General features: G+C 40.7%; 1 protein-coding gene across 7 annotated transcripts in view; it reads right to left on the bottom strand.

Annotated features, from left to right (window-relative positions):
* Nucleotides 1–12,554, bottom strand: part of RIC8B (RIC8 guanine nucleotide exchange factor B) — a 116,025-nt gene extending 103,471 nt beyond the window's left edge. For all 7 annotated transcript variants that reach the window (XR_005021503.1, XR_005021504.1, XR_005021506.1 and 4 more), the window contains exons 1-2: nucleotides 12,344–12,554; nucleotides 4,998–5,045 (exon numbers count right to left, since the gene is read on the bottom strand). Coding sequence is in view for 2 of the 7 variants with exons in the window: in XM_036865922.1 (XP_036721817.1) it covers nucleotides 4,998–5,045; nucleotides 12,344–12,427 (132 nt within the window). In the remaining 5 variants the exon portion in view is untranslated. The remainder of the gene's footprint in view (nucleotides 1–4,997; nucleotides 5,046–12,343) is intronic.
* Nucleotides 12,555–20,622: the final 8,068 nt, after the last annotated feature.

Genomic DNA, 20,622 nt, shown 5'->3' with positions numbered 1-20,622 from the left:
AGTTACTACTCTTAACATTCCCAGGCAGAAATCCTAAAAAGTGATCCATACAGAGGTCACGTATGGACTGCCACATCTATGGCTTACTAAATCAGAAGGGCTGTTCTGTTCTTTCTTCCCACATTTAGTCCTTCAATACCTTGGCAAAACATCTAAAATAAAAAATGGAGTCTGAAATGAAGTTTAAATTGTTTCATTTTTGAACTACTGTGAGGCATTCATCCTGGCCTATGATATAATTCAGCCCTTCTAGTTAAGTTTTATGCCAGATCCAGCTGGACAGAAACTTTAAAAAGTAAAAGTTTTAGAACGCTTTTGGTAGTATGTGTGTTTGTGTGTTTTAAGGAAATCAAGATGTTAAAAAGGATTATCTTTAAAGTTATTGGTTTCTAAATGAGAATTGTACTTGCATCATATATCAAAGTATTCCCTAAGGTGAAGACATCAAATAAAATTTGAGTCAAATTTGCAAGACACACAAAGCTCATTTTGTTCTAGTGAAAACTGGAGTTTAACAATTTCAAATGACTAAACTAAGTGTAAAAGGCTTTCAGAACAAGCATCCATGCCTCAAGCTATTCCTAAGCATGGATTCACAGTATAGGATTGATGGTTCTATCTTGGCACATTTTCCTTGGGGGACTCTAATATGGAAAATTACCCGTTCATTTTCTATAGTCCACAATGGAAACCCTCAGTATGCATCTGTAGCTGAGAAAGCACCAAACCAAACACCATAGGAAAATAGCCAACTTAGGAACTAAGGCCTAACGCAGGACCTGGCACACAGGAATTACTGAAAAAATATTTGTGGACTACAGAGATCTCTACTAATATGCCAAGTACATCCAACTTTGGGGAAAAAAAGTAAAATGAAGAAATATTTCAAATGGTAGAATGGACTTTTGTGTACAAATAAATTTATTTCAGTCCATAAACTGGCTCCACAAGTGATACTATCTCCAAACCTAGTAACATTTTTATGTTCCCCCAGAAGGAATATGTAAGATAATCACAAAGGCCCAATTTTAAAGAAAATAAATGATTAAAAAGTATATTGGTCTTTGCTTATGCCCCCAATCACACTACTATAAAAGAATATATTATCACATATAATATGTAATTATCATATTCTTATATCATTATCATTTACTATAACAGAAAAATTCAAAATACAGAAAAGAGAAATTAAAATATCATCTACAGTAATAATACTAAGCCACTGTTTTAGTGAATTTCTTTGTAGACATTCTTCTTTGCATAGTTTTTATTAGTTTTACATGGTTGTGATCATTCTGTATGAATACTTTTGTATTCTGCTTTTTCAGTAAACAACATTATGAAATGTGCTTGAGATTCTGCTCTCTAGTTATCAAACTCAAAACCAAACCGTATGTACAAGTTATAGGAATTCTGGCCTCCACTCAAGCTCCAAGTCCCCTTTATTCATTTAACAGGTGTTTATTGTAGGTGCCTATTTTGTGCCACATGCAGTGCTGGGGACTGAAAATACAAAGAAAAGTAAGCCAGAATTTTTGTCCTCAAAGAGTTCTCAACTCAGTAATTACTCTCTGCCTTCACAGAAGTGTGAGCTTACCTATGTGAGTTTGAAGTTAATGAAATAAACGCTTGAAATTTATTTTTAACTTCACTCTTTTGAGGAAAATTACTAAATACATAAAGGTTTACCTCAGACAACAACTGAAGTTTTCTGCATTTAATATGGTTGTATTCTTATCTTACAGGTGAAAGAGCTGCAATTCTTTTAATCATTTTATGACAGGTATTTTTCAACATTTATTGCAATTAGTTCTCTTTATTGGCCTTGAGATCAGTTGTATTTTAGAAACCAATATAAGAGCTTTCATTTCCTCAAGCTGTAAATTTTCAGATTATTCGTCATACCTCCCTCCATCCTACATATTTGCATGGTATATGTGTTTATGTGCTGGTAGATAATCATAGCCACCAACTGAGGTAGAGAAGATGTAAAGCAAACGCTTCAATAAGCACAGGTGCTTATACCCAAATATATCATGAGCCACATGCACCTGGAACTATTTGCATTCTATGCACAAACATTAGCAATTGTATCTGACTTTACTTCTCTGGAAAAATTTAAGCATTCCTAGTTGGTAATTTCCTTTGATATTTTCCAGTTTAAGTCTAGTTGCCTAAATGGTGTCTCAAGGTATGAAATAAGAGATAAAACAAGGTACTGAGTCATAATTTCAAACCTTCTGAGATATACCTCAGGTGGTAATGAGTGGGAGCCGTGGAGCACTGAGCAGTGAAGGAGCTGCACATAATAGCCAGAAAACCTGTTCTCTAATCGAGGCTCCACCACTTACGAGTGATATGAGTGTTAACAAGTTGTCATTAACATGAGCCTCGGTTTTCTTATCCATAAAACTGGGATGGTGATATTCTCATCATACTTACAACATCACTGTATTACTAATAAAAAGCAAATCTTTCTAAAAATGCAAAATGCTATGTGTTAGGACTTAGGTCTAAGGATCATTACTTTATAACCAATTCCTAAAAAGTTCGTATAATCAAGTTTTATTTTTTGAAAGGCTCTATTTCCTTACATTTACTTATAGGTTGCCACAAGGTTTTACATAAGAGAGGTGTGTTTTTCAGAGCGACAGCACCTGTAGTTTATTGAAAGGGGCGCTGCTGTTACCAAGGAGCTGCTGGTAGAAGGCTCCAGAGACATGTTTAGGAAAGAGAAAAAGAGAACTAGGGCAGCAAAACAAACTGGATGGTAATTTGAGTTCCTCTTATTTTAAGATTGGGTTTAATGTTGGAGACATGCCTACTATTCCATGCCTCTCTACACTGAGAACTTAAAAGGCTGTTAGGATGTAGAGCCTTTACAGAAGTCCAATAATTTTGATTTCAAAGTCTTTTTAGAGCTTTAGGCATGAAGAGTCTCTAATGGTTTTAACCCCTGGAGACTGAAATAGTTTTGTTTGCCAATGTTTTTCCATTAATGAAGATTACCTAGCTAGGTCCCTAATGACATTTGTTTATATCAGACCTCCCAGGAAGCAGCAATCTACACGTAATACTGAAAGTAACACTAGTACAGTAGTTACTGTCACCAAAGATTTAAAAGGCAGTAAAAGAAAATACTTGGAAAATGTTAGGTTTTGCTACTATCCTACAGGAAACAAACATGCTTTATTAATAACTGTGTGGGAAATTTTTTTCCCTTAACTGAAAGTCATATGGCATGGGGGGGATCTCTGTCTTCATGCACTTATTTTGACCAGTAAAAGCACTACCAAAGATTCTAGTGTCAGATTCACAAGGCACCATGGAATCTATATAGTATGGATCCTCCCAACTAAACCAAATAGCAGCTGCCTTCCTAGCCTGAATACCTATCATGAGTATATTAAAAACATGTTCTTTTTAACACCTTGTTTCTTTTTTCTTTTCATGTAACTATCTCTCCCATTAGCACATAACAGTCTTTCTCCTTCTCCCTCTTCCTCCCTCTTTACCACAGCAAAATATTCCATTCTGCAAATATACACAAGTTTCTACAAATATTCCCTAATTGCTGGAGGCGTTATTGTTTCCAATTGTCTGCTACTATGTACAATGCTTCAGTGAATAACTTTGTTTACGTTATTTCAATCTGTCCACAGAATAGATCTAAAAGTGACATTGCTTGGTCAAAGGGCAAAATACATCTGTAATTTTGGTACATACCGCCAGTATATGCAAAGGTAGGAAGTAGGAAACAGAAGGGATGTGTATGTGTATGTAACTGGAAACATTTCATATTGCTAGAGCATAAATTACAAGGGAGAGAAGCAAGCAATAGGCTGCAAAAAGTAGGCAAACTTCAGATCACTGAGCATCTAGGTCATGTTCAGAAGCTTGAACTTTATTCTATAGACAAAGAAAGTTACTCAAGGGTTTTAAGGCTGGGCGTGACACAGTCAGATTATTGTTACAGAATTATGGACAATGGACTGGAAGGGCATATAACTTGAAAAAGAAGGAACAGTTAGGAAACTGGTACAGTAATCCAGATGAAGGACTGAACTAGGGCCGGGGTTAAGGAGAGAATGTACTGAGAAATCTTAAGAGGCAAAGTGAGCAGGATGTAGACAGTAAATATGGGGGTGGAGGTGAATAGAGGGATGATTTCAAGGTATGCTCAAACCATTACCAGCAAAGCACCGGATTCAAGTTATTTCTCCAGCAGCAATAATACGTTTACACAGATTCAGTCATGCTCTCTTACCTGGTCTTAGCATTTGTGAGGCCAGGGATAGCGGTATAGGGCCCAGCAAACACACAGGCAGAACTGGTGAGCTTCTCCTTGAGCATCGTGCTCTAATAAACTAAGTAAAGCAACCACGGGTGACCCCAACAGGCCAACATGACACTTCATAGCTCTATCTCTGATGCACCCTCTCATAATAACTCCTCTATTCGTAAGCCTCTTGACCCCATTTTCCTCTTTGCCCATGAAGTCAGTGACCAAGACAATTGCTGACAACATAAATAACTGCCAGCACAGGGAACAATATGTGGTTGAGGGGCAGCTGCATGAATAGCTGTTTTTCCAAAACTTAACCCAAAGCCAAGCTTTACTGTAAACCCAATATTACAATATTAGCAATGCATTTTTGGCAGCCTGCAGTCCTGCCACCAAACAAAGTTAATCTCTGGAGATGAGAAGATATGGAGGAGAGTCCCCTCTGAACCCTTCCCATTCCCCTGATTTATGCAAGTGTAATGGTCCTATGGGGATGGAGCAGGAGGGTGTTATGTGTAATCCATACTAAACCTGGCACTTGTCTTTATTCTCAGAGCTTCTAAAAACCAAACTGAAGGGAAACTGAGAAGTAAACTATCAGATGAAATCAAGTCCACTGTTTATCAAGTCCATGAAAGAAATACATACACACACACACACACACACACACACACACACACACACACACACACAGAGTAACACCAAGGCTTACCTTTCTTTTATCTTCATCTGTTGATTCAAATTTGAAAGTAGCCCTATGCTGAAGAGGGAAAAAAGGGAAACAATGTCATTTTAAATACACAGATTTTTGATTTTGGCTGTTTAAAAATACCTAATGGCTTTAAAACGTTGTCTTCCCATATCATGTCTCAAAGTTCTTATTAAAGTAAGAGAGGCATGTAAGCAAATAATTGTAAAACAGTACAAAAGACTAAAGCAAAAATATATACAGAAGAGACAGCGTACTGAGCCACTAACTACCCAGGGAAATCAGGAATTCTTTGCATATAGTACAGAGCATTTGAGCTGGACCTTGAGGGATGAATAGGAGTTTGCCAGGTAAATGGAAAGCATTCTAGGGATGGAAACAAAGGCTCATGTGTGAAGTGGTATGATATATTTATAAAATAAGCAGCTCTGTCAGAGTGAAACACAGGATACATGTTAGGGGATGAGAGGAGTGGAGAAAGATGAGAATGGGAAAGTAGACTGGACAGAGATTTGGAAGGATCTTCCAATGTTGCTGAGGAGTTTGTACTTTCTTTATCATATGCAATAAGAAATCACCAGAGAATTGTAGATAGGGAAGAAATTGATAGACTGGCATTTCAGAAAAGTAATTCTGTAAGAATGAGGGTTTAAATCATGGCTCCACCACTTAATAGTTAAGCAAGTAACAAATTATAACTGTATTTCCCATGTGAAAAGAGGGGGTACCTAGTTCACAAAGCTGCCATGAGGGTTAAAACAGCTATGACATATAATGTACCATCTCAGTGCCTGGCACATAGTAAACACTCAGTAACTATTAGGATGATAATAATGATGATGCCAATGACATTGAGGAAAAATAACTGAAAGAAAAGAATGTCATGACTCTCCTGAAATGACTGGCAACACTATATTTTCCACTCTGTGGCTGAAATAGAGAATGGAGTAAGTTGACTTGTCCACTTCCAGAGAGTGATGGTACCCAAAAAATAGAGCATAAAGTTCCTCAATCTCTTCTCAAGTTTTATTCAAGAGAACCAAGTGCTCTTATGGATCCTAAGTTTTCATTTAAAAAAATCTTTACTGAACATCTCTCTGCCTTTCCTTTGTATTTCTCATTGGCAACATGGCAACCCACCAGGAGTTAAACACAGTAAGTACTAAAGATATCATCATTACAGGTGGTTCTGCATTGACAGCTTCGCAGAAGAAGCAATTTTTGAAATTAAATGAGATGGGGAAATGTTGACAGAGAAGCAGTTCTGAAAGTAAGAAATGGTCAGAGGGAAGACTTACAGGTAATAGAGAAGGGCCATTTGAGGAAACCTAAGAGAAGCTGCCTCACATACCGTTTGCAAAACAATTAAAATGGATGTCAGGTGGTAAGGCCTTGGATTTAAAAATGTATACCTGAATTGGCATATAGGTGACAGGCAACCAGGGGAAGACCCTGAAGGAGGTGTGAACTCATTCTGGAAGAATATTTTGGGTGGTAGTTTACAGGCCAGATCAAAGAAGAGCAAGACTGAGGACATAAAGCCCTCTGAGAAATGGGCATCAATAATCCAGGAGTGATATTGCTGGAGGCGGTATAAATTGACACCAACTTCAAAAATGAAAGTGATTTGGCAACACATAATAGAAACCATAAAAATATTCACAGCCTTTGACCCAGAACTTTTACTGCTAGAAAGTTATCCTAATGAGATCATCCAGAGGAGAGAAAAATTATATATGTAATCATATTCACTGCAGTGTTATCGAGTATTATGGAAGAAAAAAGAGAGACAACCTGAATATCCAACAACAGGAGACTGATGAAATAAATCACTGTGTATTCATCTGATAGATTATTATACTGCCATTTTAAAAAAAATATGGCTAAAAAGTTCTGTAACAACATGAAAAATTATTTATGATGGCAGTAAGAGGAAAAACAGTAAAACATCAAACTGTATGTCTATGATGACAGTACCTACATAAATGTATGCATGATTTCAAACGAAGGCTTGAGTGTTAAAATGCAAAAATAAAAACAACTATATAGGGTTGGTGGAATTGCTGGTGATTCCTTTGACAAAACTCATTGTTGGTATATTATTTTTATAATTAAAAGAAAAATTTTATATAAAAGGTAAATAAATTAATGAATGAGCAAGGAAAGAAAGAAAAGAAGAAAAGGAAGGAAGAAACAACAAAGACTATAACTTAGGAATTTACAGACCCAAGGTTTAGTAAAAACTAACAGTGAATAAAAGATCAAGAATTAGCAGATTGTATGGTTATAAACTGAAGCTTAGTAAAGGTTCACTACAAATGAAAACTCATAATTGCACTTAGAAACAAGAAGCTTAATTTCTGCCATTATATGTGAAATATTAATTCCACACATTATCTGGAATAAATGTACCTAGTTGCCAATGTAATAGTTCTCCTAAACTTTTTTTTTTTTTTTGGCATTTATGGTAAGGGAACAGAAAAAGAAATCATCTTTTGGAAAGCCCCTCGTTAACTTATAAAAATATCTTTTAAAAGGTTTCTACATAGAATTAAATCTCTCAAGGTGATAATTTAGAATAGTATCAAGGACTAATTTTTATTTTTCTTTTTAAATGCAAGGCTGATCCTGTCACAAAACTGCAACATTTAAAAAAAAAAAAAAAAAAGAAATAAAGGAAAGAAGAAAAGCAAGCTTTCAAAAGCCCTAACTAACATGAGGGCTTAATTTAATTAGCAAATATACTGGTATTGTGAGGCAATACAAATTGAATTTAGAATATGCCAATCCATTCAAAGCAACCTCAAAGTGTAAAACAAAAAGTCATCTTACATAGTCCAGGATATTTATATATCCTATTCAAATGTGGAGGCTGTACTTCTAGAACTGTCCCAATATTAGGTCCCTATCAATCAGGTTCTTCTAGCACATAAATGAAGACCTCACTGCTATCAGTGTTGTTTTCCTCTCTTATGAGGACTACTCTCAGAGACCTACATACCTGTCCGTATCTTAAATAACTTTTACCTTTCATTTGGCCATAAACTTGCCACACTTCCATAATGGAATCCTACTGGAGCCTGCTAAGGGGTAATCGTATGTCTAGGTGGCCTCTATGGCCACCAAGCCACCTCTCTGGTTATCAACATAGTTGATGATGATGCTAGGCCTCAGTTTCTTCTCCTATTAATTGAGAGTGTTGGACCCAATTATCTTTGAGGTTCCTTCTTGTCTAAATACCCTGGATTCAAGGAACTAAGATACTACTATGCACCTCAAGGCTCTTGATCACTGTTTGTTGCTGATAATCATAATGATGCCAACCAATCTCTCTACTAAATCTGTTAGCAGAACAAGCCCTAGGGGAGGAGAAGAAGCTTGGACAGCCTAGACTAGAGCAATATATACTTCCCACATTAATAGCTCATTCTATAACTGGAGTGGGGTGACTGGGACCCAACAGTAGCCAAAGGAAATAGTCCTGAAAACCCTTTCTCTTCTGTGCTCAATAACACAGAATAGACAGGGGAAAGCCAACAGGGCCTTGCAAAAAGAGCCCTGGATATTGAATCTGAAGACTAGGTCTGCCACTTCTAGCTATGTGCCTTTAGGCCTGTAGACAGTTATTTTGTCTTTCTGAACCTCAATTTCCTAGTCCCGAAAAAAAGGGAGAATACTTCAGTCACCCTCGTAAGTTTTAATACGTGATGACATGTGAAAGCACGTAGGATAATACACAGTACATAGCAGGCACTCAATAAATGCTATTAGATGAATTGAAAGTGAAAAAGAACAACCACTCTTCCTATTTTTAAAAAATACTTTCCTATGCTGAGTCAACTTGCATTATGCCCTTGAGAAACAGACAAGTTTCATTTTTTTCTAGGATAGATAGCTCTTCCTTCTCCCCAAGACAAGAAGGGTCAGTGAATGAAGGAAGAAATCTTGAAAATTAGAATCTCCTTAACACAGTAGAAATTAGATGTTACCTGGAGCCAGACGGGTAAATGTTAAACATGGTACAAGGTATTTTGCTAACCGTTAAAAAGTGCACGGGTCAAGGAAAAAGAGAAAGAATGGAGTATATTCTCTAATTTTTTTTTTATCAGGCTACGTCAACTCCATGCCACATGCTTAATTCCTGACTTTTTTGTTCAAAACTAACAGTTATGGGTTTTTCTTCAGTGCCAGGCACTGTTCTAAATGATTTACACATATAAGTCATTTAATCCTGACAACAAACCTATGATGTGGGTACTATTATTATCCCTGTTTGGCAGATGAGGAAACTGAGGCACAGCAAAGTTAAGTACCTTGCTCTATGCCACGCGGATGGTAAGCCGGGGACCAGAGTTCAGGCAATCTGGCTCCAGAACCCGTGCTCTTGCCGCAGGACCTCTTGAGCACCTTGACCATTAGTGAACGCCTCCTACATGCATTATGCACAGCGTTCGGCATTATACTTCACTTAATTCAGGTCTCATAGTAACTTAGATGACAGAACCCTATGTTACAGATAAGGAAACTGGGACTCAGGCTTAAAATAACTTGTCCATAGTCATGACACTAATAAATGGCAGATGTGAACCAAGATTTATCTGACTCCAAATTCCACCTTCTTTCCATTATACTTGCTGCCTTCTTTTGAGAACGACTAACCAATCATTCTCTCTCTACATCATTCATTTCCCTTCTTGGTTAGACTCCTCAATGCCCCATAATCACTTCACTCTAAACATTTCCCAAATCCATGTTTCCAGATAAGGAATATGAGGCACATGGTAATACCCAGGTACTTTTTCAGGGTTTCAGACTCCATTTCCCATAGAACGGGGCAATTTAATTCCCCCTCCCCATTCTTACTGCCAGACCACTGCAATCGTGCTTCCCCTTCTTCTTCATCTGCCTCTAGTGTCTCCTGCCTTGAGGGGCAAAGCCCTACCGCCAACATAAAACTCAGCTATTTTCTTTGTACTCTGGACCTACTATAATCAGCATTAAACATGAGAACTCTTTTCTGAAGGAGCTGGCCGAGCCGGTTCACATCAAGACACAGCTTTCTCAAGCCTGGCCCCCAAAATACCACCCCAAACAATACACATTGGACATTACAACTTTAAAACCATTCCCAATGTGAAAGGAGAGCTGGGGATGTCCAGAACTTAAGCTCTGACAGCACTGGGCCAGGAGTGGTAAGTGGAAACCAACCTGGAGGGAGATCAAGGAGAGGAAGAGATAAACTGGAGGAAGCAAATCTGGAGTTCTAATTAGTTTAGCCATGAAGGGAAGGAGAAAATATTGAAGGAGGAGATAAGATCCAGTTCGAGGTTTTTTCCTCCTCCCTTCTGTATAGAAGAAAGTTCCTATTTATTGCTGGATACCTGGGATATAATAAGTGCTAAATAAACACTAGTTGATTCAATACAATGGCCAAGTTTTCTGTTGTATTTCTTTCTTTTGAAAATCAGTTTGTTGCTGCCTCAAATCTTTTTTGGAAAGCAATTATAAATCCAGTTGAATGAATACACAGTCGGGCCTCCATATCTGCAGGTTCCACATCCGTGCATTCAACCAACCATGGATCAAAAATATTTGTAAAAAAAATTGGAGAAAGTTCCAAAAAGCAAAACTTGAATTAACTGGCAACTAGCTACAAAGTATTTGCATTGTATTTACAACTATTTACATAGCATTTACATTGTATTATTAATAATCTAGAGATGATTTCAACTATAAGGGAGGATGTGTGTAGGTTATATGCAAATACTATGCCATTTTATATAAGGGACTTGAGCATCCATGGATTTTGGTATCCATGGGGGAGGTATAGGGTCCTGGAACCAATCCCCTGCAGATACCAAGGGATGACTGTAATCTCCACAATACGTACATCTGTGCATTAAATGAATTTCTCCTAAATTACGCAGATACGCAACAGTAAAGCATATCAGAAAGCGAGGAAGCTAAGATATGAATAGAACTGAATCCATGCATCCTCCCAAAGAAAGCAGCATAGTACTGTAAAAGAGCAGTCAGAAAACCTAGATTCAAATCTCAGCCCCATCTCTCAATGACTGTGTGGACTTGAGGTAACATCACCCTAAATTTTATCGTTTGTGAAATGGGAATACCACCACTTTCCTCACAGGATTGTTGGGAAGATTAAATGGGAGTGAAGGTGCCTTATTTTTGGATCTTCTCCACATAGAGCAGAAATGGCATACTGGCAGCTCAACAATACAAAGTGTATGGAAGTGCAGTGGTGGGCACACAGCAAACACAGAAAGGGAAATTATGAATGGAGGCAAATGAAAGGAAGAAAGACGTTATATCTAGGGTGTGACACGGTATTGGGTGTGTTTTCACAGAAGTCAGTTATTTCTATAAAGTGGTCTTCTAAATGGAAGAATAAAGGTGTGGTATGTTACCTTCAAGAGTGAGCATATAAAACTCCTGGAAGGTAAAGTAATGGAGAGCTAACGGGTCTTGAAGAGACATTCAGAGAAGTGACTGGGATATATAAGATACCTTTTTACTGCAGAGTTGTAAAGTGGAAAGAATAATACCTAGGTTGGAATCCCAGCTCAGAAGTATGACCTTGGGCAAGTTACTTAACCCATCTAGAATCTCAATTGCAAAATGCAGATAAAACCTCACAGGATTGCTGTCAAGATTGAAGGAGATAATGGATGGGAAAGCTGTTAATGTGATACAAACAACAGGTATTATTAGGAGTTAGTCTGCCCCCAGTTACAACATAGTATATCCATGACCTTGGCGTGATTTCAGTTCCTAGTGCCTCGGTTTTCTCATCTATAAAATGGGGAGGATGATGCTATCTACCCTATAAACTCTCTGAGAATCAAGTTGGACCATATATATGAGACATCACGCCTTGAAAACTGTACAGTCCTGTACGTATATAAGGAACTGCCATAGTGGCCGACACGTTTTATGCATGTCAGGGCCCGTGTTTATAGACAGAAACACGTTATTTTTAAGCTATGCAGGTGAGGAAGACTCGCGTGCATTTATGCATCCATGAGAGGGGCACAGACGCACGCTCACGGATTCCGGGGGTGTGACTTGCACGCTTGGGAAGAGGACCGTGGGACAAACTGCTGGGCCGGAATCAGAGGGGTGGGCGCCAGGGTGGGGGCAGGGGGGGGATACAGGATGCACGGATGGAAAAGGCTGGGGGCACAAACACGCATGCCCAAGCCGGAAACGTTTTCAGGGGAGAGCAATGCGCATCCCCGGAATGAGGGGGGTTGGGAGGGATGTGATGTGCAAGCCCGGGGGGCGGCCCGAGGGTGCTATACCGCACGCCCGGGGCCAGGGCTCTTTACCTTATCGCTGTAATCCCTCAGGACCCGCTCGATAGCCCCCGCCTCGCCGGCCCGGACGATGTAGAGGGCGCGCTCCTCATCCATGGCCGCAGGTGCGGGGGAGCCGCGGCCGCTCTGCGCGCCCAAGCCGCTGCCTCCAGGTAAACGCCTCGCGCCCCCGCTCGCTCGCTCGCTTCTTCCCAGCTTCCTTCCTTCCCTCCTTCCCTCCCTCCCTCTGCCTCCAACCCGCCAGCCTCCGCCCGGGCAGGCCCGACGTCACCGCCCCTCAACTTTCACCCCGCGACGTCACCGGTCCCCCAGCAACCGGCGCCTCGCGGCCACCCCCGACAAGGCCCAGGACTCGGTAGAGGCCTGGCGAACGGCCTGAGGGGGGAGTCAAGCCCGAGGCCCTGCTAGCTCTTCTGCCTCTCCCTCCCTCGGAGAAGAGTCCAGCCTTTTAAATGTGCTTTCACAGACAGAACTGTTCTCTCCTGACCCTCCTCTATGAATCACTCTCCTCAGCTGACGAGAGCGACCCGGCTCTTCCCCGCCCCTCTAAGAGCCAGCAGCTAAATGGACTACAATTCCCTGCGTGCAATGGGGTCATTCCACTCGTCCATCTAACTTACCGGGGTGCCGAATGGCATGTCGGGATTAGTAGTCATCCAGCGGGAAAGACTTCCCTCCAAAGGCATGCTGGGAACTGTGGTCCTGCGAAGGCCGGAAACCGGAGTCCGGCGGCCGCCTGAGGCCAGCGGCCCAGAGACCGTTAGGGGGAGGGCCTAAGCGTCGGCTCTGCCTCCTTTTTGTTCCTTACGGAGCTGACCGTCCTGCTCGAGCCTTTGCTGGTTGGACTGGTTGACAGCCGCGGAGACTGGCACCCCTTGGTGGGAACTGTCATGCACCGGTTTAATTCCCTCTTTTCTCGTTTAGCGGTTTCGGTCTCTTTGAAATTCTTTCCTTCCTTCCTTGTTTGCGGTCATGCTATGTATTCAGCTACAATAATGTGGGAAATTGCAGGCAGTTCTCGGATAAAAAGGGGACTCGGCGGGTTTTTGCCTTAATAATAATAGCCGGCTTGTATCGCGTGTCGCCGGGTCTGCAGACTCAGAGTTAGGTGATTTCTCACTACACTTGAGATTTTTGTGGAACCGTAGGAACCCGAATAGGTTAAGTAATTTGTCCTAAGTCACATAGCCAGTAAATGGGGAATTCGAGATTTGTATCAGCGTCTTTCCCCAAAGGCAGCTGCTCTACAACCGCCGGTAAACGTGATAATACGGATATACTAGTAATGGTAGTGATGGTGATGATGATGGAGGCTCACATTTGCTCAGTGTTCGCTACATGCATTCTGTTACATACTTTACTTGTGTTATCTCAGTCAATTTCTCACAAATTAAGTCAACAAATATTTGAGCATCTATGCTGTGCCAGGCACTGTTCAATACCGTTCAATACTGTTCGGTATGTTTACAGTGGACTCAAAATGAAGTCCCTGCTGTTGTGGAGCTTCCATTTTAGTGCTTAAAATGAGGTACTATTCTCATTTTAAGATGAGGAAACTGAGTATTGGAGAGGCTAATAGATTAATTTACCGAGGTTGCAGAATTTGGAAACTGAATTTGAACTCGGAACCTATCTATGCTCTTTCTGCTCTCCCAAGCTATTTGCTAGAGAGTGGATGAATTCTCCAAGCAACTTTCAGTTTTCCATTCCAAGCAGCCTTTACCAGAATCATCTTTCATGCCAGCCCTGCTTGCCTCTCCCTCTTGAGCTGTGCTGAAGAGGAATTAGAGGGGGCAAAATTTATTCATCTAATAATTATTGAGTTTTTTCTATGTGTCATACATTGTGCTAGGCTCTGAGAACTTAGAAATAAAAACAAGTATGCAATCTGAGCTCATGGAGCTTTTTGGTCTTTCTGTGGATTAGACTTTTCACACAGCAAACCTTTATTGAGCATATTTGTTGAGCCAGGTATTGGGGTAAGTGCTGTGTCCATAATAAAGTCAGAAAGATTTTAATCTATCTCTTTACAAAGCACCTTCATGGAAAGGTCACGGTATAGTAAGCTGTATTCCTTAGGTAACAGTAATATCTTCCAGTTATTTTTTTTAATCATTTACAAAACATTTTAATATACACCGTCTCAATGGATCATTGAGGAAGGTATTGTTTCCATTTACATATAGGAAATCAAGCTCAGATTAGTTAAATTACACCAACTGGGACTCGCACTGAGAGCTGTAACGTAAAATATTCGGGTGCTTACTCTCTGTCCAGTACTGTACTACGTGCTTTTTGGGTAACCATACATTTATTTTTGGAGCAAGGGCTCCTGTGCAGGATACTAACAAGCATAAAGTATCTGAGTAGAGACGTTTCTTTTAAAGAGGGTCTTATACACATGTGTTTGAAATGCCTGTTTACCAGAAACAGGCTATGTTTTTAGGCTCCAACCCTGTACTTCTAAAAAGAGATTTAAAAAATGTGAAACCACATGAATTAATGGCTTGGGAAATTGCACTTTAGTAAATCTTAATTAAGCACCAATATTCTGATTTTATAAATCAAAAGGATCTTTGACTCTAATTCAAGTCATCCTTTGACCACTGACGAGACTCTGGTCCCAGAAAAATTAAATGACTTGTCCAAAATCAATAGTTAAAAGCAGACTCCGGGACTAGAGCCTAGACTAGCTAAATCCTGGGTCACTACATCACTTTACCTCCCTGAATATTTAGTTATGTGATACTTTCAGTGACTAGAGTCTCTGGTCCAGCGGTAACTCCAGTTCCTGTTGATTCTTGCGTGGCTTGGTGCCAAGGAATTAGGATTTAGAGCCTGGGTAATCAAAGCAACAAATATTTATTCAAAAGTCACTGCTCTGAGATGTAGTAATATAATTCTGTACATATATATGAATAGTGCTTTACTGTTCTCAAAATATCTCCACGTAGATCATCTGATTTAATCCTTGTAATAGCTGAAAAATGCAAGGTCAGTAGGACAGGCGCTATCTTCCTTTTTATAAAGAAAAGGGAAGTTCAGTGTGTTGATTAGCTTGCTCATAAGCAATAAGTATGCTAATAAGTGGTATAGTTAAGGGCTAGAAACACTCTGGGCTCTGATAGCATAAAATGTTATGAACTTATAGGTCAGGGCCAATGAAAAACCCTGCAAATAGTTACCAGTCATTTATTTTCGACTTTGATATATCCTGCGGTGGCATTTCCTCTGCCGTGACAATGGACTAGTTGGAATGTGCCAAATTGAGGGTCTTAAAGGAGCACCTGGTGCTAACAGCTTTTAGAATCCAAATCTTTCACATGTAATACTTTTTATACATTTTCTTTAGAAGAAAGCAGAAATTAAAAAACTAAACAGCTTGGTCTAGTCGCTACAGCTCCAGAACTGGAGTTCAGAGAATTTCGCTAATTCAAGATACAAACTGTCACTCAACAACCACTGTGCCACTATGTGAGGCTACTCTCTCAATCTCTCTTAAGCCATGGTGTCCTCAGCTGTAAAATAAAGGGACTGATCCAGATAGAATCTTGGTTCTCTCTCAGTTCTAAAATTTTGTGATTCTAAGGACAACAACAAAACCACACTTGAACATGCTCATTCTTTAGACAAATCTGTTAATGAGAGTGAGGTTGTACATATCAATGTGTGCAAATCAAAATATCAATATGATACATGCAAATCATTGCTTGGGCATACGTGCAAGGATTCTGATTCAGTTGATCTGTGGTGAGGCCTGGGTATTGGTAGTTTTAAAAGCTTCCCGGTTGATTCGAATGAACAGCCAGGGTTGAGAACCACTGGACTAATATTCTGGTAGAATATCAACCACTAAACTAATTTCTTGCTAGACTACCAAACTTAGGTGCACGTGACTCACTAATTAGTCTTTGAGAAATCAGAAAAATATAGCAAGGTAAAAGTTATCTTAATTTCACTTTCTATCAAGAATGAAGTCTCCCTTTTGTAGCAAAGTTAATTAACATGATTTGTACCTTTAACAAATATTTGGTGCTCATTGGAGCACAGCTTTGTCTTACGTACCATAAAAAAGAAAAACAGTAGAATCAATTGATCCTGTTCTTCGGGGATATAAAAAACATCCAGGCAATCAGCAAATCGTTTCTACTGACAGGTAGGAACAAATTAAATGTAAGTATTATGCAAATCAAAGTAAGATAAACATTGATGGAAGAAGAGTAATCAGAGAAGCCTTCTTGGAGGAGGAGAACTATATAGAGAATAGTACAGAGCGCTTAGAGGGCTAGCAGATAGGGGGAAATGCCAGGAGAGAAGTTCAGGAGGCCAAAACCAATGAAACACTTGTTGAGAAATGATAACCAACTTGGTTGAATTTGAAAGCCAGTAAGGGAGACTCCTTAGAGGTCAATTGGTCAGTGGGATAAGGAAAAATTAAATCTGAGAGGCATTTCATTATCACTTTTGACTCTATAACCAGCCTATCCAACTTGAGCTTACAACATGTTACATTCCTGAAAACTATCTCACAATACCATACGACACAAATAGAACTGGGAGACAGAAAAGGGTCTGTTGCCAACTGGTGTCAAACCCTTGTGCACGTTATTTTAATTTCTCAGGATCTTATTTATAAAATTAGAGTTTAATTAGATGACTTCAGAGGTTTTTATTTTAAACTCTTAGAAATTTATGACTACTTGATCCAGGCTTTCAGCACCTTTATGAGGTTCCTCCATAGTATTCCCAGTATTCTAATTGCTAAAATTGAGCCCATGCTGTTAGTCCTTGGCAAATGTACCTATAGTTGTTCAATACTGATTGACTATCCACAGTGGGGCTCTCAAATTAAGCACACAAAATGGGCGCTGCCCTTTAGGAGTTTTTATTTATCCAAGAGCTGGAATGTGGGTCAGACCTATTTGCATCTCGCTGGCTTGGAATCCCATCCAAACACCTCTTGGGAAAACCCAGCGCTTTGGGTGGCAATGCTGTAATGTGGCGAAAGAAGTTGGACTGGGAATTGGAAAACCTGGTTTTTAGTCCAGACTCACTGTGTGAGTCTCAGAAGCCCATCATTTGTCAAATTCCTTAAAACCCTTCTGGCAACCAGTTTTTTGTATCTCAGAGGAAGACTTGAAAGCCAAAGGACTCTACTTGCCCTCTTTGAGCATTGATTTTTCTCAACTGTGATGAACATAATCATATCTACTTTGCAGGATGTCTTTAGGGTTAAAGGAGATGGCTGTCAGAGTGGCCAGTACAGCAGACCTGGCATGGAGTAGCCACTCAAGTGTTAGCTGAACTGGAATACAAAATGCAACCCCCCTCACAATGATGTTGGAAGATGTGGGGACAAAGGTCATGTTATTCCTATCGATGCACAAATGCTTGAGTTGTGTTGTTGCTGATGTTGTTTTTAACAACAGAAAAGTAATTCCAACACACTGCTTTGATCTTTAAACCTTGAAGTTAATGTCTTTAACACTGACATGCTTTGACATAAGACAATTTGGGGATAGTGACTGTCATATATGTGTGTATGTAAATAAGGAGCCTAAAACACTACACACACACACCCCATATCAATGTCTTTGCAATTAAGCTTTTGAGATTCACATGTCAGAGGAAATATATTCTCACAGCCCTTCTTCCCGTCACTTCCTTTTTAGCTCTGTATGCAGTAAAGCATTAATTTACTTACCAACATTTGACTAAACTCTTAAGGCTCAACCCTAGGAGGAGGTGGCAGTGGACAAAGGATTATTGTCATTCATCATCAACACATTTTAGTCTTCCCCTCCAGTTGCCTATGAAGGATTAGCATTTCCCTGAAAGGAGGAGGACAGAATAAATTGCATCTCCCGCCAAAGAACTGCCAGCTCCTTTCAGCTGGGGGCACATACCGGGAGCTTTTCCCATATTAGTCAGCTTTATCTCAACTTTTGGGCAGTGCCTGCATCTGACTTTCATGGGTTTCAGGGTCAGTCAAAACAGAATTGTAAGGTTGTCGAGGTCAGAGGCCACTGCTGTCAAAGGGTAGTGACCTGAACAGCAAGAGGGAGCCAGCGCCCCCCTCCACCCCCTCCAATGACTTCATTCTAGTGAATACTTGGCTCATTGCACCTCCCCTGCAGAGCTTTTTTTTTGACCTAGTAATAAAAATCCTCCTGTGACCTGGTGTTTTTTTTACATTATTATTTTCTTTTGTTCCTGTTTCCCTATAGAATGACCAAGTCTTGGTCCTTGATAACGTATTGGTTTGTACGTACCCTGGGAAGTGATGGAGGGAAAGCTGGTCTGCTGTTTACTTACAGTGAGTGGATGCCACCTCAGGTGCAGCTTACAATCTGCCTTCATTTAACACACAAAACTTTCCCAGAACTTCTGAAACTCTCTTCAACCCCAGCAGGTTCTCTTACCACGGTCAAGGTTGATTTAAAAACTGCAAAGCCGCTTAGGAGAGAGGAATGGGGGTGGGGTGGAAACAAAAGTAGGAAGGAGGAAGAAGGCAGGGCGCTATAGCAAAAGAGCACAGGCTCTGGGAGTGGGGCAACGTAGTTTCCACATCCCAGCTCTGCCATTTACTGTGTATGACTCTGGCAGGGCACTAACCTGCTCAGAGCCTCTGTCTCTCCACCTGTAAAGAGAAATGATTATACTACTGACACTTCTCAAGGAGGTTTTGAGAAGTGGAGATGACGCCTCTGATGGACCTGGCACGCAGCAGACCCCCAGAAACGGGAACCTCTATGGAGTGAGGCAGAGCTGTTTCAGGAATGGACCATATGTCACTCAGTGTGAGATGAGGAAAGCGTGTCTCATTTAAAGCTTGTCTTTCTGTCTTAACTACATTTCAGTTCTTAAGAAGACATTTTGCAGTTTGTCTCCGAGAGGTGTAGCCCGGGCCAAGACATTTCGGATTCCATCTCTGGTGGGGGCATCGTTTGGCAGTTCTTTGAGAATTCACTCTTCTGAACTTCTCTCAGTGGCTTTCCCTTCTATCAGGAGACTATTTTAAATATCAAGGATCAGCACTGCAGCTGCTTCTGAGGCTGATGCTCTCACCCCTGCTGTCTCGGTCAGACCTTGTTATTTTTCATAATAGTTCTTAAACAACTGGTTTTAGCTCTGGAGGCATTTATGATGACAAACTGAGGAATAAAACTGGGGAGCCCTATTTCTCCCGCCCACCCTCTCTCTTCACCCACACTCTTTTCCTAGCAACAGCTCTTTTCTCAACTCTTGGGCCTACGTCTTCCGTCCCACCTACACCAGTAGCAGCAAAATATGGGGGTGAGAAGGCTGGAGTGGGGGGTGGTCGAGGTGCAGGAGGAGGAATGGGGGAAGAGCTTCAGGGAGGAGGCTGATGAAGCACAAAAGGTTCTGACCTCCTCGGAAGAAGAGGAAACCACAAGGGCTGGCTTAGCTTGGGAGGCTGCCAAGGAACTGAAGCAGAGAAGGGCCAGGTTAGGAGGGCAGGCGGCAGAGTGGTAGGGAGGTGGGCTGGGCTGAAGGACAAACAAAACAGTATAGTCAGGGAAAGGTTTGTCAGCTGGGGGGAAACTGTGAACAGTGTGGATGACTGGCATCTGCCACTCCGCACAAAAGAAACTTGGGGTGCCTATTCAGGGAAGAGCAGTCCCTGGATCTTAGAACTTCAAGGTGGAAGGGGTGGTGTTTGTCAACCCTGGCTGCATATTAGAATCATCTGGGGAGCTTAAAAGACTACTGATTCCCCATCACATTCCAGGTCAAGTATTGACTGTGGGTGGGTCCTACCTATCAGTATTTTTATAAAGTTGACAGAGTAACTCTGATGGGCAGCCAGGGTTGAGAACCGCTTAAGTCCAGGCCTACTTAGAGCAGGAATGCCCCTTCTGTAACATCTCTGGTGGAACCAAGATTTAATCTCATTTCTACCTCACTTTGAAGCCAGTAAGTACATCCACCTTTTTTCTTTTAAGCTTCCTATGATGATGATGTGCATACTTCAGACTCTTGACTAAGTCTGAACTCTGAGCCTCAAGATATCTACAGCTGCCCCTCCCCACACTCTTTCCCCTGTAATAAAGGGAGACTAGCCCCTTCCCAGGATTTTTTAAAAAAATCTTTCGATTCTGCCTTTAAGGGGTATGAGAAGCTGGGACAAACAGCCTGTTTGTTTTTGCTCTTTCCTTCTCCAGATTCACTTCAGACATTTTGATTGATGTCACTTTAAAGCAAATATTCAGGACAAGTCTGGAGGGAGGGGGAAATAGCAGGAGACTGCCATCCCCAGGGGAGTCGTG

Source organism: Balaenoptera musculus, chromosome 10, assembly GCF_009873245.2.
Source record: "Balaenoptera musculus isolate JJ_BM4_2016_0621 chromosome 10, mBalMus1.pri.v3, whole genome shotgun sequence".
NCBI classification, from domain to species: domain Eukaryota; kingdom Metazoa; phylum Chordata; class Mammalia; order Artiodactyla; family Balaenopteridae; genus Balaenoptera; species Balaenoptera musculus.
This window is presented reverse-complemented; position numbering and strand designations above follow the sequence as displayed.